Source organism: Phyllostomus hastatus, unplaced genomic scaffold (assembly GCF_019186645.2).
Source record: "Phyllostomus hastatus isolate PE091 unplaced genomic scaffold, TTU_PhHast_1.1 phas_contig_17, whole genome shotgun sequence".
NCBI classification, from domain to species: domain Eukaryota; kingdom Metazoa; phylum Chordata; class Mammalia; order Chiroptera; family Phyllostomidae; genus Phyllostomus; species Phyllostomus hastatus.
In genome coordinates, this window is record NW_025333664.1 from 13,159,556 (window position 1) to 13,175,313 (window position 15,758).

Below are 15,758 nucleotides of genomic sequence, written 5' to 3' on the forward strand. Positions count from 1 at the left end.
TCATTGGAATTACTGGAATTTCTAAATGAAGGTCATTCAGACCTTTCAAGCTCCCAAATGCCACTTAACTGGCCTCATATTTTATACAATTTGCTTTTTCCCAAAGAAAACACATCAATTTTGGGAAGAGTCGACATCTTTACAAGATGCGGCGCTTTCTCCCAGGACGTCAGTGGTTCTGTCCATTTATTCTTCTTCAGTTCGGCACATTGTTTAACGCCCACTCTGCCAAGCCCTGCACAAGGGGCTGCACACGCTTTTGTATTACTCGGTAGAGGCTTTTTTCTCCCCACGTCAGGGTTGTACGTTTCTTATTTGTGTTTTCCTTCGCTATTTTGAAAGGACTCTGTTCTAACAGGGTTTTCCAATTATATTCTCGAGCTTGTTTTTCATGGTGTACAGCTTATTTATCTCTATCTTCTGTCAAACCAGTTTCCTGCATTCTTTTACTAATTTTAAAAGTCTTTCCGTTGATTCTCTTCGATATATTAGGTCACAGTCATGGTATCTACAAATGATGATAAATTGCTTTTCTTTCTAAAATGTGTATCTCTTCTGTTTTGTGTCTGATTGCACTGGCCAGAATTGTCCCATTTCAGAAGCAAGTTCTGGAGGTGGAGTGACTGGGCTGCTTAGCATGTTGGGTAGAGCCAGAGAGGGGGAGAGCCAGCACAGAAACCTCAAGCTTGTTTTTCAGCTCAGAGTCCAGTTAGAAAAGGTCACCAACTCAGGGTCATCTATCCAAATATCAGCTGACTTGCCCCTTATCTGTCCACCTATCTAGTTGCTCTTTCCTGAAGGAAAGTTGACATTTGCAATGTTTACTCTTTTAAAATGGCTTAACCGCCCTGGCCTGTGTGGCTCAGATGGCTGGAGCAACGTCCCGTAACCAAAGGGTTGCAGTTCGATTCCCAGTCAGGGCACAGGCATGGGTTGCATGTTTGATCCCCAGTCCAGTCATTTACAATCCCTGGTCTGGGTGTGTACCTATTGTTTCTCTCTTGCATCAATGTTTCTCTCTCTCCCTTCTCTCTCTCTCTAAAACATAAAGCAATGAGAAAATGTCCTCAGGTGAGAATAAAACAAATGACTTACACTCCTAGATGCATTTACTCACACAGACACACACACACAGCGCAAGTGATGATGATAAATGATGTGGAGAAAGCTAAAGCAGGGGCGTGTAATAGGCTATGTCGGGGTTGGGACTGCTATTTTAAATGGAGTGGTCAGATAAGACGTCACTGGCAGAGGTGAACAAGCAAGCCTTCCAAAGGTTGTGTATAACTGAGGAAAAGCACCCCAGGCCTAGAGGATAACAAATGCAAAGGCCTTGAGGTGGGAGCATGTCTAGAGTGTTCAAGGAACAGCAAAGACATAACAGTACTTGGAGAAGAATTAGAAGAGGTGAGGTTGGATAGTTTATAAGAAATGGCCTAGAAGACATTATAAAGATGTTGCCTTTTATTACAAGTAAAGTGGGAGCCATAGGGGAGCTTTGAGCACAAGGGGGTTAGGAACTGAGTCATGTTTTTGAAGGGTCACTCTAACCACCATTTTGAGAATAGAGTATTGGGAGTAAGAGTGGAAGCAGGGAGACCAGCTTGGAGGCTGTTTGCATAAACTAATTAAAAGATGACCGGACTTGGGTCAGGGTGGTAGCTGTGGAGATGACAGTGGCCTGACTCTGGATGTATACTGAAATTAGAACCACATGAGGATCCATGATAGAGGCGCAAATATGTAAGGGCAAAAGCCAGGTCTTCTGCATTTTGATTTAAAGTATATCTCGACTTCCAGCCAAGATGTCAACATAGGCAGACAGGGCTCACCTCTTTGCATAACCACATCAAAATTACAACTAAAATATAGAACAAACATCACTCAGCCATCAGAAATCAAAGTGAGTGGAAGTCTGACAACTATGGAGATAGAGAAACCACATCCATCCAGACTGGTAGGAGGGGTGCAGATGAGGAACAGGCAGGTCTCACACTGGTGTGTGGTGGGTAAAATTTGGGAAGGATACTGGGATCAAGGAATCCCAGTCCCACACCAAGCCTCCCCCCGCCGCCCCAGCCCAGGGTTCCAGTGCCAGGAAGATAAGTGCCCCCAACTTCTGGCTGCAAAAACCAGCACGGATTGAGTCAGTGGAAGAAACTACTGGTGCCCCAAGCAGTTCCTTTTAAAGAACCCACACATGGACTCACCTACTCAGACTCACTTCCTCTGAGCTCCGGCACTGGGGTAGCAGCTTGAAAGGCACCCATGGATTACTGGGGGGAAAACTGAAGTGTCTGGCATCAAGGCGAGCAGAGGCCATTGTGCATTTCTCTAAACCCTCCCCCACAGATTCAGGAAGCTAGAACCATATGTGAGACTCCACCAATCTGGCTAACACTGTTTGACCTGCCTTGGAAATCCCCAGAGACTCTGCCAAACCCAATTTACAGGCCCACCCAAGCCGCTTTTCCATATGAATGGCTAGTTTTGGCTCATGCTTCATAATTTCCTGAACCCTCTCAAACAAGCAACAGCTGGCCTCAGTGAACCTCAGACCCAGCACTAGCAGCAGCCAGCCTAGATTCACAGCTTGGCTTCTGCAAATCTCCAAGCCCAGCACAAGTAGCAGCCATTTCAGATTGCTTTATAGCTCAGGCAGGGTGCCCCGGGCAAAACACAGGTGGGGCTGACCTTGCCCTGCACCTCCCAGGAAACCCCAGGGCCAGCACACCCAGTACTCAGCTACAGTCCACATCAGAGCACCACCACCCTTCCCCTGCACGGCTGATCCTCCACTGAGGGTGGAGGTTGGTGGTCAGTTGTCACAGCCAATCCTTGCAGCTGACTGGCCTGGGTAAATCCCTCCCATTGATCTGCCAATGGAAACCAAGGCTCAACCACAGGAGGAGGGTGTACTTAGCCCACACAAAAGGCATACCTCAAGTACCCAGCTTGGGTGATAAGGGAGGCTATGCCACTGGACCCTACAGGACACCTACTACATTAGGCCACACTATCAAGACACAGAGTCAAAGCAGCTCTACCTAATACATAGAAACAAACACAGGGAGGAGACCAAAATGAGAAGACAAAGGAACATGGCCCAAATGAAAGAACAGATCAAAACTCCAGAAAAAAGAACTAAATGAAATGGAGATGAGCGATCTATCAGATGCAGAGTTCAAAACACTGGTTATAAGATGCTCAAGAAACTTAATGAGGATCTCAACAGCATAAGAAAGATCCAGTGAGAAATGAAGGTTACACTATTGAAATAAAGAACAATTTACAGGAAAACAACAGTAGAGTGGATGAAACTGAAAATCATATCAATGATATGAAACATAAGGAAGAAAAGAACAACCAATCAGAACAAAGAGAAAGAAGAATCCAAAAAAATGATAGTATAGGCAGCCTCTGGGACAACTTTAAGAGGTCCAACATTCCCATCATAGGGATACATTAAGGAAAAGAGAAAAAGCAAGAAATTGGAAATCTATTTGAAAAAATAATGAAATAAAACTTCCTTAATTTAGTGAAGGAAATAGACATGCAAGTCTAGGAAGCACAGAGAGCCCCAAACAAGATGGAAGCAAAAAGGCCAACTCTAAGACACATCATAATTAAAAGGCCAAAGGTTAAAGATAAAGAGAGAATCTTAAAAGCAGCAAGAGAAAAGCAGTTAGTGACCTACAGGGGAGTTCCCATAAGAGTGTCAGCTGATTTCTCAAAAGAAACTTTGCAGGTTAGAAGGGATTGGCAAGAATTCAAAGTCATGAAAGAAGGGACCTACAGCCAAGATTGTTCTACCCAGCAAAGCTATCATTTAGAATCAAAGGGCAGATAAAGAGCTTCCCAGACAAGAAACAACTAAAGAGTTCATCATCACCAAACCATTATTATATGAAATGCCAAAGGAACTATCTAAGAAAAAGAAGAAAATCAAAACAATGAACAATAAAATGGCAAAACTACATATCTATCAACAATTGAATCTGAAAAACAAACTAGACAAACAAGTAAAACAGAGAGAATCACGGATACAGAGAGCATTTTGATGGTTGCCAGATTGGAGGGGGATGTGAGGGAATAGGTAAGGAGGAGAGGGGATTAAGAAGTAGAAACAGGTAGTTACAGAATAGCCATGGGGATGTAAAGTACAGTATAGGAAATGGAGTAGCCAAAGAACTTATATGTATGACCCATGGCCATGAACATGGTGGGGAGATTGCCTGAGGGAGTGGAGGGTGCTGTGTGGATGGGGAAAAGGTAGAAAAATCAGGACAACTGTAATAGCATAATCAATAAAATATAATTAACATAGAAAACGTAAAATTTACCTCAAGCCAAGGACAAGCTCAGTTACAGCTAGACAAACCTCCTTCAAACATTGAAAAGCGGAGCTGACGCTCTGGCCGTCATCAGATGGTTGTCTGGTTTCCCCTGCGCGGTAGGTTTCTTTAGCTTTCATTGGCAAATAAGTAAAACTTAATTTGAACTCTTCAGTTGAATTGTTATCGTTCCTTTACGCAATGTATATTTCTTTCTCTAAATGTCTACTTAAAATCCACTTTCGTGAAATGTATCAAGTGCAATTCAATCATGAGAGAAGGGCCCAATGGAAAACAAGGCCAATCGCTGTTGTCTAATTTGATGACGCCGTGGTGACGGCGCAGGCCGCGATTGTGTGGGCTCCTGCCAACGTTCACAGAGCACTTACAGCACTTGGACACATTATCTTGCTTCGTCCTCACACTGCCCTGCAAGCGCCCTCTTCTCAGAATCCTTCCCTGGCCAAGTTCCTTGCCCCGCCCTCATCTCACTGTTTTGTGGCGAACCGCTAATATCTGTCTTCCCCATCTGAGTTCTGAGCCCCTGGTGCCAGAGGCCAAGTTACACTCAAATTTGCACCTGCTACACTATAATCACTCAATAAGTATCTGATGAATAAATAAGTACATGAAAGACCAAGACAGGGGGCAGGAGGTCACACAGCTAGTCAGAGGCCAAGCAAAGAAACACATGTCATCTCTGACTAAATTAAATTGCAAATGTGTACCTCTCCCCACTTCCTTGCCTCTTCTAAGGACTATTGTGACTAGGCAAATAGTGGGGGGGAAAGAAACAGGAATTCCCAAAGCCTCGGAACAAAGGTTGGCTAACTAAGACATACCGTTGTAAATTTCAGCTCCATAGTTGCCAGTGACTCTAAGAGCGTGGGGCATGTAATTGCAAAGTGAGGTTCTGTGGAGGATCACAAAGCTGACACTTGGTTCTTAGCCCTCTCATACAGTAATGCCAAAGTTTTATCATAGCATTTTGTATTCAAATGTGTGCACGGTTGAATGCTAAAGCACAGACTTTTGAAGGGAGAAAGAACAGACGACATTTTTCAGTTCATTTCCTTCCCTTCTTTAACAACTTTATTGAGATACAATTTGCATACCCTAAAGTTCGCCTATTATAAGTGTACAATTCAATAATTTTTTATGTTTTGTAATGTTTATCTATTTTTTGAAGAAACTTTCCCACAACTTTTATTTGCTAAAAAAAAATGTTTTCCTGTTTCTGAACACTAAAGGCACAGCAGCATTATTTGAGCTTTAGAATGCCCCTCCTAAATGGTGTGGAAACACAGCCTCGTGAATCTCCAAGTCCATCCAGGCATAGTCAGATTTTATCCACATTCTTAACTTTTTTATTGTTTATTCTATTATGGTTGTCCCAATTTCAATTCAATCATGTTCAGAAAAGTTCCAGGGTTGTGCTGCTGTCCCCACAATTCCATTTCAGAACATTTCCGTCAACCCTAAAACGTCCTGTGCCCGAGTGCCAGGGGTTCCTTCTCCCACCCCCGGTCCTCGCCAATCACTGATCTGATCTTGCCTCTAGGAAATTGCCTTTTGTGGACATTTCACCTGAATGAAATCATACAACAGATAGTCTTTCACATCTGGATTCTCTCATTTAGCATCATGTTTTTGAGCTTTATCCAGGTTGTGGGCTGTAGCAATACGTTGTTTCTTTTATCGCTAATATTTCATTATGTGAGTATGCAACATACTGTTCATTTGTTCACCAGTTGATGGACATATAGACTGGTTTACTATTTTGGCTATTGTAAATGATGCTGCTATTAACATGTATACAAGTTTTTGTGTGGGCACACTTTTTCATTTCTCCTGGGCAGAAATCTGGGAATGCAGTGGCTGGGTGAAAGGTAGCTTTAGGATGACCTTTTTAAGAAACTACGAGACTGTTTTCCAGATGGCTGAACCATTTCGTCCCCCACGGCCTTCTGGTTTTCCCACATCCTCATCAGCACTTGCTATTGTCTGTCTTTTTACAGCCAGCCATTCTCGTGGGTGTGTGCGGTGGTTTCTCATTGTGGTTTTAATTTATGTTTCCCTAATGATGAGTGAGCTTGACCATCTTTGCATGAGCTTATTAGTCACTTGTATTTTATCTTTAGAAATGTCTAGTCAGATCTTTTGCCAATTTTGTAATTGGGTTGTTTGTCTTGTTATTATTGAGTTGTAATTATGTATATTGAATGTGAATCTTACACACACACATGATTTGCAAATATTTTCTCTCAATGCATATTCTTATTTGCTTAATAGTGTATTTTGAAGCCCAATTTAAAAAAATGTCTAATTACATCCAATTTATGCATCTTTCTCCCATTAATGGCTCATGGTTTTGGTGTTGTATCTACTTACCACTTTTGAAAATGAAAGGTCATGAAGATTTTCTCCTAGAAGTTTTATAGCTTTAGCTCTTACATTTAGGACCGTGATCCTCAATGTTTTGTGATGGTATGATCTATTAGATCTGTTAGTTCTTGTGTAGTATAAATTTAAATTTCTATTTTTTCATGTGAGCATTCCATTAACTCAGCATCATTTACTTTAAAGATTATTCTTTTACCATGAAATTGTCTTAGCATCTTGTCAAGAATCAATCAATCATAAATATAGTGGTTTATTTCTGGACTCTCAATTCCCTTTTATTGATCTATAAGTCTATTCTATACCTATCAACTGTATTGTCTTTCATAAATTATGATATCAGGAACTGTAGGCCTTCCAACTTTTTAATTATTTTAAACTTTTTTTCTCTTATGGATCCTTGAATTTCCATATTCAGTTTAGTATCAGCTTGTTAGTTTTTAGACAGTGTCTTGGGATTCTGATAGAGATTGCCCTAAATCTATAGATGCATTTGTTGAAAATTTTCATCTTTATAATATTGACTATTCCAAACCATAAGCATAGAACATGCCTCCGTTTACTTAGATCTTCTTCAATTTCCCAGCAATGTTTTGAACTTTTTAATATACAAGTATTTTAATTCTTTTTAAAATTTATTTCTAAGTATTTTTTATATTACTGTGAATGAAATTGCTTACTTATGTTCATTTTCAGATTGCTCTTTGCTAATGATAAACATGTAATTGAATTTTTCACATTGACTTTGTGTCCTGTGACCTTGGTGAAGTCAAAAGTGTGGTGTGTAGAGACAATACAGTATTATTCAGACTTAAAAAAGAAGGAAATCCTGCCATTGTCAACAACATGGATGGATGAATCAGAAGGATATTATAATAAGCGAAATAAGTCAGACACAGAAAAACGACGACTGCATGATCTCACTTACATGTGGAGTCTAAAATAGCCACATTCGTAAGAGCAGAGGGTAGAGTGGCAGTTGTCAGAGGCTGGAGGGCAGAGGAGATGGGGAGGCGCTGGCCCAGGAGCTGTGCAGGATGAGCGAGTTCTGCAGAGCTGTGCAACACTGTATTTTGTAGTTGAAATTTGCTATGAGAATAGACCTTGTGTTCTCACCATGCACAATGGTAACTATGCAAGGTGATGAATGTGTTCATTAGCTCAACTGTGTTACCATTTTGCAATGTATACATCTATTCAAGCCTCACAGTGTACATCTTATATATGCATATTTTATTTATTAGTTATATCTCAAAAGACTGGAAAAACCAACTCGTAGAAAATAGACTCACAGAAACAGAAAGCTGATTGGTCAACTGGTAAGTAGTCAAAGGGCACAAATGAAATTTTAAAAACCTTAAGCTTAATTTATGTGAGTTAAGTCTAATGTCATATATCAATTCACTGTAATAGAAAATGCAACTGAGAAATATTTTAAGTATTCATTCATTTAACAAAACTTTAGATAAAAAAATAAAAATAAACCATAGCAGTAAGCCCATCACACATAACATAAATAACATATTTTTATGAAGACAATTATCTTCTAAAACAAAAGTGACTTAGGGAGAAGTGTAGCCTCGTTTTACGTCTTTGCTGACCTCTAACGTCAGGTGCACTGGACAGCTGCTCGACACCGCATCTGCTTCTGCACTCAGGCTGTCGCCCTGCGTTGCTTGACTGAAGTAAGTGAAGAGAATTCCTGTGGCTCCAAACCAACTCCACTATACACTTGTGAGACACTGAAAGTGCACAAGGCGAACATCTTAATGTTACTCTGAAGGCTGTTTTGACCTCCCAGATCACCTGACCTGGCGTCAGGGCTGCCAGGTGGGCTTCTGCTCCTCATATGGCGCTCTCTTGGCTTTGCCCACCCCATACAGGTGCCTGCCCTGCTCTGCCCTGTCTCACGGCTTAGGCCTGGCTTGTCTGGGAGGGAACTGGAGCAGGGAAGGACAGAAACCGTGAGCTTCATTTATAAGTACTAAGAGTGGTTGTGGCATTGGCGAGTTAATTCTGACGATTCTGTGTGTATTGTGGGAGAGAGTTTATGAGTAAAAATGTCACTGTTGGAAATGCGGGGTCTCACTGTAGAAAAAAGGAAAAGCCAATGTAGAATGGGGAAGGTGAGGAAGACTGTAGTGTTTATGGATTTGAATTGGCGACATCAGTATGAACAATCAATATAAATTTTTGATGTCTAAAAAATTTAGTCCTGGCCTGGGTGGCTCAGTTGTTGCAGCGTCATCCTGCATACTGAAAGGTCACCCTGCTGATCCCTGGGCGGGGCACATGCCTCAGCTGCTGGTTCGGCTCCTGGTCAGGGCACCGATGACAGACAACCAATCAGTGTTTCTCTCTCACATTGCTGTTTCTCTCTCTCTTTTTCCCCTCCTTCCGCTCTCTAAAATCAATAAACATGTCCTCAGGGGAGGAGGAGCTGTAGCAATGAGCTCACTAGGTACCCAGATCTTGCCTTCTACATTTCTTCTTGGGAGAAACGCCTGATTGCAATCTTGGTGCAGAGGGCACAGGTCAGCCCCGAGCACTTTGCGGTGTTCTCGGGTGAAGGTGCGCTCGATGACCAGTGGAGCCTCAGAGGGTGTGGGAGCTGCCCGGAGGGACTCCCTCTGGGCTGAAACTGTTTTTATTTCACAATTACTTAGATATTTCATATTTGTGTATATCTATTAACTCCTCGTATCTGTCTCCTATACAACTATAAAAATACAAGTTTACAAATAAACAAATAGTATCATAAAAGGAAAAGTCCCTGATCAGTGGTAGAAAAGTCCCTGGGACTGATGGGATATCACCATGTGCTTCATCTGAGTGGGGCTGGAAACAAAGGTTGAAAAGTACAAGGTCCAACTGGATCCTGGCTCCTATGCAAGTCTCATGAGTGCCCTGTAGGGGGCACTGTGGTAGGTGTCAACTCAGGTCTCCTCATTGCCCCTTTCTTGCAGTGTACCCATCCACCAGCTTCTGTGTGCTTTGATGCATATGTGTGACCGTTGCGACCTGTCCGTTGTGACCTTCTTGCAGTGTTTGCCATTAGACTGCTGCAGCCCCCTTGTCTGCCCCACACACAGAACTGGGAGTGCCTGGGACTTGATGTCTCTGCAGTGGAGTGCACAGCCAGTAGCCAATTGGCACTGGGAGACCAGCTGAGATGAGATTAAGTCTTGGGTACAGGATATACTCCAGAGCTCCCATTAGGATTGCACTGAGACTGGAACTTTGCCTGAAATCCCATCCTGGCTTGGCTCCCTCCCCTTTTCTCTCCCCTATCCCCTCACTGGTTTCTCTGGGGCCCCCTTCCCTAACAACACATCATCTGCATTGAAACCTTGGTGTAGGGTCTGTTTCTGGAAGAACTAGAACTAAAGCAAGTCTATTTCTGGGAGAACCTGAGCCCAGGTGTGCTCTTCTGGAATCAAGGATACTTCAACTTCGAGCTGCAGTGTACTCTCTACCATTGGATGTCCACATCCTGAGTGCACGCAGCCTCTGGCTGGAGACATCTTCCCTAGATACAGAAAGGGACAAAGGGTGTGTCAGTGATGGATGGCTGGCTCTGATAGGTCCCGGTCTCTCTCAGAAAAGCAGGAGTCATCATCTAAACCATTAGTTTAAGACTCCGAGGAAGCATGACAGCCTAGCAGCAGGGCTCTCTGAAGCCTGCAGAGGAGTTCCTTCAAGCGTTGCTCTTAAAAGTGTGTGAGGCAACTATCCTCTAGGGGTTGAGGCAGGTCTTGTGATTTGGGACCGGAGTAGAGAGTTCTAGACTCAGGAGACGCCGAAAGTAAAGGGTGGAAGTTTCTGGCAAGCCTGGGCCTGAGAAGCTGGGGAGAAGAGGGCTGGGGGTCAGTCACTGTAGCAAAGAGGAAGAGCAGTGGACATCAAAGGTGATCCGCAGCGAGGACACCCAAAGCAGGGAGGTGTCAGAAGGGTCAAACTCTCCTTGGCCTCACGCATTGAGGTGGGGCTGCAGTATAGCTTTCAGGGACCTGCAAGATAAGATCCTCACATTAAGTGACGCAGAAAATATGGTCATAAATGCCTGTCTTCTCACTGGGAGAAGCAGAGCAGGTGTCACGGTGGCGGGGGGGTGGAATGTGCGAGTAAATGCTCCATGGTGCGAGGTGAGCATTGTCAGTTATCCTTCTCTCGTACTCGCAGGAGCTTTCTAGCATGGAAAAAAATTTTGTTGTTTACAAATAACCCTAAATAGTTTATTGCAACCAATTCTTTTGTACTAAAGTAGGACTTTGGGGAGTTATTCTCATTTAGGTATGATTTTATCATTATCAGCAAGGTGAAAAGAGCTGAAATGAATATATTTCCAAGACCATGATGATGAGACAAAGTTACCACAATTAACAAAATGATACCCACTTTCTTTTTCTTTCTTCCCACACTGTTTCCTAAAGTGTAAGCATCAGGGCGAGGAAACTTACACAACGTACATGTGCTGTTTCTTCTCTCCTCCTTAATCAGACTTTTGAGAGGTGGGCTGGATGCCAGGCTCACAGTGTCCCTAATGCCAGGAAGGGGAGTTTGGCTCATGTCATCCGAATAGTGGAGAGCCTGTGAAAGTGTGAGAAGAGGGTCAGTGCTATATGACTAGGAAGATCAGTGGATTGACTAGTTAGCTGATCAGTTAAATTAAAAACAGACCAGTTAAGTTGCGGTAAGAGGGGGGAAGTGCCCATCCTCAACATTATGAGTGGGAGGAGGAGAAGGCGGGGTAGCAGGTGCAGACTGATGAGGTCAAGTGGACAGGGCTTGTTGATTAGAGGTGCAGAGTGAGATCCAAGGAAGTAGGAATCGAGAATGAGCCCCAAATGTAAGATCTGGCCACTCGATGGACAGCACTATGCTTCCCTAAGGAAGAAACAAATGTAGGAGGAGCAGGCAGGTTTGCAGGGGTTGGGACCGAGTTGCATCCAGGACACATCCCGTGTGAACTGGCTTTGGGAGGTAGATTTCTACAAAGCAGTGGTTTGTAAGTCCGCAGCCCCGGAGGGAGGTTTAGCTGTCGACAGAAGTGATGATAATGACTAACCAGTCCATCCCTCCAGTGTTCATTTGCCTCTTCTCTGCCCTGTCCAGTGTTTATCAGCTGGTTGTCAAGGAGGAGAGACTGCAGAAGTCACGGCGGGCGGCCGACATCATTGAGTGCTTTTCGGTGCCTGTGAGCTACAGGAACGCCTCCAGCCTCGACTCTCTGCACTACTTCGCTGCTGAGCTGAAGCCCGCCAACCTGCCCGTCACTCAGCCCTTTACGGTGGGCGACAACAAGACTTACAATGGCTACTGGAACCCCCCTCTTTCCCCTCTGAAAAGCTACAGTATCTACTTCCAAGCACTCAGCAAAGCCAATGGTGTAAGTATGGCCACATGGAGGCCGTTGCTTGTCTTGTTTGTATGTTCCCCTTTCTCAGGTGAGAAGGCAGTGAAACTTTAGGGCAGACTTTGACAAATAGCGTCCGTGAACTTAATCCAGCCCCATACCTTCATTTTGGCAAATAAGCTGTTTAATTTTTTTTAAGTTTTTCTTTTATTGATGAGAGGGAGAGAGGGAGGGAGGGAGGGAAGGAAGGAAGGAAGGAAGGAAGGAAGGAAGGAAGGAAGGAAGGAAGGAAGGAGGGAGGGAAGGAAGGAAGGAAGGAAGGAAGGAAGGAAGGAAGGAAGGAAGGAAGGAAGGAAGGAAGGAAGGAAGGAAGGAAGTCATTGTTCCACTTACTTATTTATTCCTTGGTTGCTTCTTGTATGTGCTTTGACCAGGAATCAAACCTGCAACCTTGGTGCATTGAGACAACACTCTAACCCACTGAGCTGCCTGGCCAGGCCGATTTTGTTTTTACTACAGCAATGCTTTTTCATTTATATAGTCTCATGGCTGTTTTGATGCTGCAGCAGTACGGCTGAGTAGTTGCCACAGACTTTACGCCCCGTGAAGCCTGAAATATTTACCACATGGACCTTCACAGAAAAATTTTGCAGATCTCTGTATGAGAGGATAAAAAAATGGTGTTTCACTTGGACAAATTACATGGCCTGAATCTTAATTTCCTCACCTATAAAATACCTATTAATCCGATATCTATGAATATACTAAGCATATTTTAGTTAATCGGTGCACCCTAGCTTCTTTATGATGACCATTAACCACATTAGAAAATACTTTTTCTCCCAAAGGTGAGGTAGCCTTTTTTTTGTATGAAGTATTCATCAGTCAAAATACGTCTTTTATGGTTTCTGTGCATTGCTCTGGGTTTATACCCTTAGGGACCGACAGAACCAATGCAGTCGCCTTCCCAGGTGGTATTCCTTCTGTTCCAGAAGATATTCTGTAGTATCTACTCCCACTCTTCACAAACACACCCATCCGGTCTTAGTTTCTGCAAGCTAAGTATCTTGAATTCCCCTTATGCATAAGTCTGTCTCTCCCACCTACGATGCTTTCATGGACATAGCCCACGTTAACCTGTTTCATTCAACACATGCACGATGAACCGCTGATGTACACTGGGCCCGACAGTTCACATTAAGGTTACGTTGCATGCACCCTCATGGAAACGCACGGGAGTGGAGAGTGTGCCGCGCTCCACGGCGTAGCTGGAGAAGCGAGAGGGCCCCTGGAGGAGGGAAAGCTGAGACCAAAGCAAGATGCGGTGACGTGTGTGGAGAACGTCCTGCGCAGGCTCTGGTGGCAGACACGGTTTAGTCTGTCAGTGGCACCCATTACCTGGTGAGAAACCTGGTTTGAGGAACCAATTAACATTTAAAATGTCCACAGACCCATTTAAATTCCACCTTGGTATTTCAGTTCTGCATGTATTACTGGTTCAGGCAACACTCGTCACGGAGACAATGACATTGCAAAGAGAAGCAGCCAGACTGCCTTCCACCTGTCCATCTGCTCCTCCCTCTGCACGAAACACTGGCTTGCTAGGGGGGAAGACGGGAGCGTGGGCAGGAGCATCTCCGGGCCCGCCTTGCCCCTGGTCCCCTGCATCCCATACCAGCCAGGGCTTTGGCTCAGCACGGCCCTGGCAAGGTGTGGCTTTCCCTGCTCTTGGAGGCACTTTAAGAGATGCTGTCAGGAGTGCTCGCTTCGAACAGCGGGGTGGCTGTCGGTACTCGGTTCACACTCTGTTACGTTCCTATGAAGATTCCCATGAAAACCCAGCAAGAGACCAAGTCTACAGAACCCAAAACACTGACAAATGGACTTCAAGTGGAGCATCACTGGCCCCGGACAGGAGAGCAGGTCAGGCAGGAGGACTTCTGGGGGGTTAACTCTCCAAACATCCCACCACAGGCCCCCTTCTCAAGACATGGGGTTTTCCCATTGGGAATACAGCCGCCCCACGCTGAAGCTGCCGCGTCGAGGAAACAGTGTCTATTACTACGTCCAAGACGAGCAAGGCCTGCTCATCCATAAGCAGTAGTTGCTCCTGCTTTCAAGCCCACACCGTGTGGCCTCCCATGTTGGATCTGACATTCGCAGGAGTGAGACACGAGCAGGAGCGGAACGGGTAGGGTCCGAAGGCCAGTCGTCCTAAGGGTAGAGCTGGCCTCACAAGCACAGAGAGGAAAAGCTGTGGGGGCTATTGTGTTTTTAGAGTGCTGTATTTTTCTGGCGGGAGAAAGACTACACGCCCTGCTTCAAGTTACTGTATTTGGTGTTTAGGCTTTCCTGAACTGGGTTGGGTGAAAGGGTAACAGGAGAAGAAAAGCTGTTCTCAGGCTGACAAATCTCTGCCTGGGCCCTCTCGGATTTCTTCACGTGGGAAAGCAAGCACACAATGCAGCTAAGCCCGGAGGATTTTTGAGGAGAAAATGTTATAACCCACAAATTCCTGATCAGCCAAGTTGTTGTTCTTGTGCAAATACATCAGAAAGACAGTTTCAGGATCCACAGACTCCCTCGTGCCCTGCTTCTAATAAATCTTTCAAAGAGCAATTGGCTGAGCAATGAGTCAAAGTGGAGAAAACAAAAATAAAGAAATATGGGGTAAAATGACCCCGAGCGAGTATAGAAACTAATTATGCATAGCATTAATGCTAAGTGCTTGCTCTAAATATGTTACAAAAGACAAGACTAATATAAAAATGAATTACTTAAAGAGAGGATGTACAGTGTAAAAAATTCACAATTGTGGTCTAGGTCTATAATTCATTATTGTGTCAATAAAAACTGAGGAAAAGAGGATTTTATAAGCGTAAATAAGAATCTGCTGATTTTCTCACTTTAGACAGGATGGAATAAATACTACTGTTTTGTTTTTGATGCTGAGAATTTTTTTAAAGTGTAGTTTTTAAACATAAAAGCTGCCTTCTCAACTATCATTTAAAAGCCAGAAAATGAAACAACCTACAAAGAAACGGGGGAGAAACAAAGGAAATTATAAGTAAAAATAAAAATCGGCAACTATAAGTCGTGACAAAAGACAAAAGCACCAGATTTGTTTTTAAGTGGTGCTTCTCTTCCCTCATAAAAGGGGAAAACTCTTATCGTGGGTCAAGTAAAAACCAGACTTCAGCAAATCTATGTCACTGGAAGATTAAAAATGAAGGACGAAGCAAAGTTGTTAAACTGCAAGAGTTAGTTTTAGTGAAACTAAAACAAGGTGTAGGAGAGAGTAACAGCCACTTGCTGCGAGACAGTCGTGGGCCGGGTTGAATAATTCACTCTCAGTCAATCTCATTACTCCCAAGTTCACCTGCACGTTTCGGCCAGAGCAGAGTAAGATTATGTTATGGTCCAGACATCTTTATGCTGTGGGTATTAAGGATTTGTTTTCGCTCAGCAGAGTGGCTAAGCGTTCGGTCTGTCCAATCACACCACTTGCACACAGAGCCCCAGGAACTGTGTGACTGTAAGTAAGCCATTAGGAGAGTTAGACATTGTTAGTTAGTTAAGTAGACATCTAGCAAGTACATAATATTTGTAAAAAAAAACGTGTACTTCTTCTAAGTGCTGGGAATAAGGCAGTAAGCCAAACAAAGAAC

At 43.8% G+C, this 15,758-nt stretch overlaps 1 protein-coding gene across 1 annotated transcript in view; it reads left to right on the forward strand.

Moving 5' to 3' along the window:
- The window catches only part of PTPRT (protein tyrosine phosphatase receptor type T), a 668,348-nt gene that overhangs the window by 463,756 nt on the left and 188,834 nt on the right, over positions 1-15,758 (forward strand). The window contains exon 11 of the mRNA XM_045832856.1: positions 11,850-12,123. Coding sequence (XP_045688812.1) covers positions 11,850-12,123 — 274 coding nt within the window. The remainder of the gene's footprint in view (positions 1-11,849; positions 12,124-15,758) is intronic.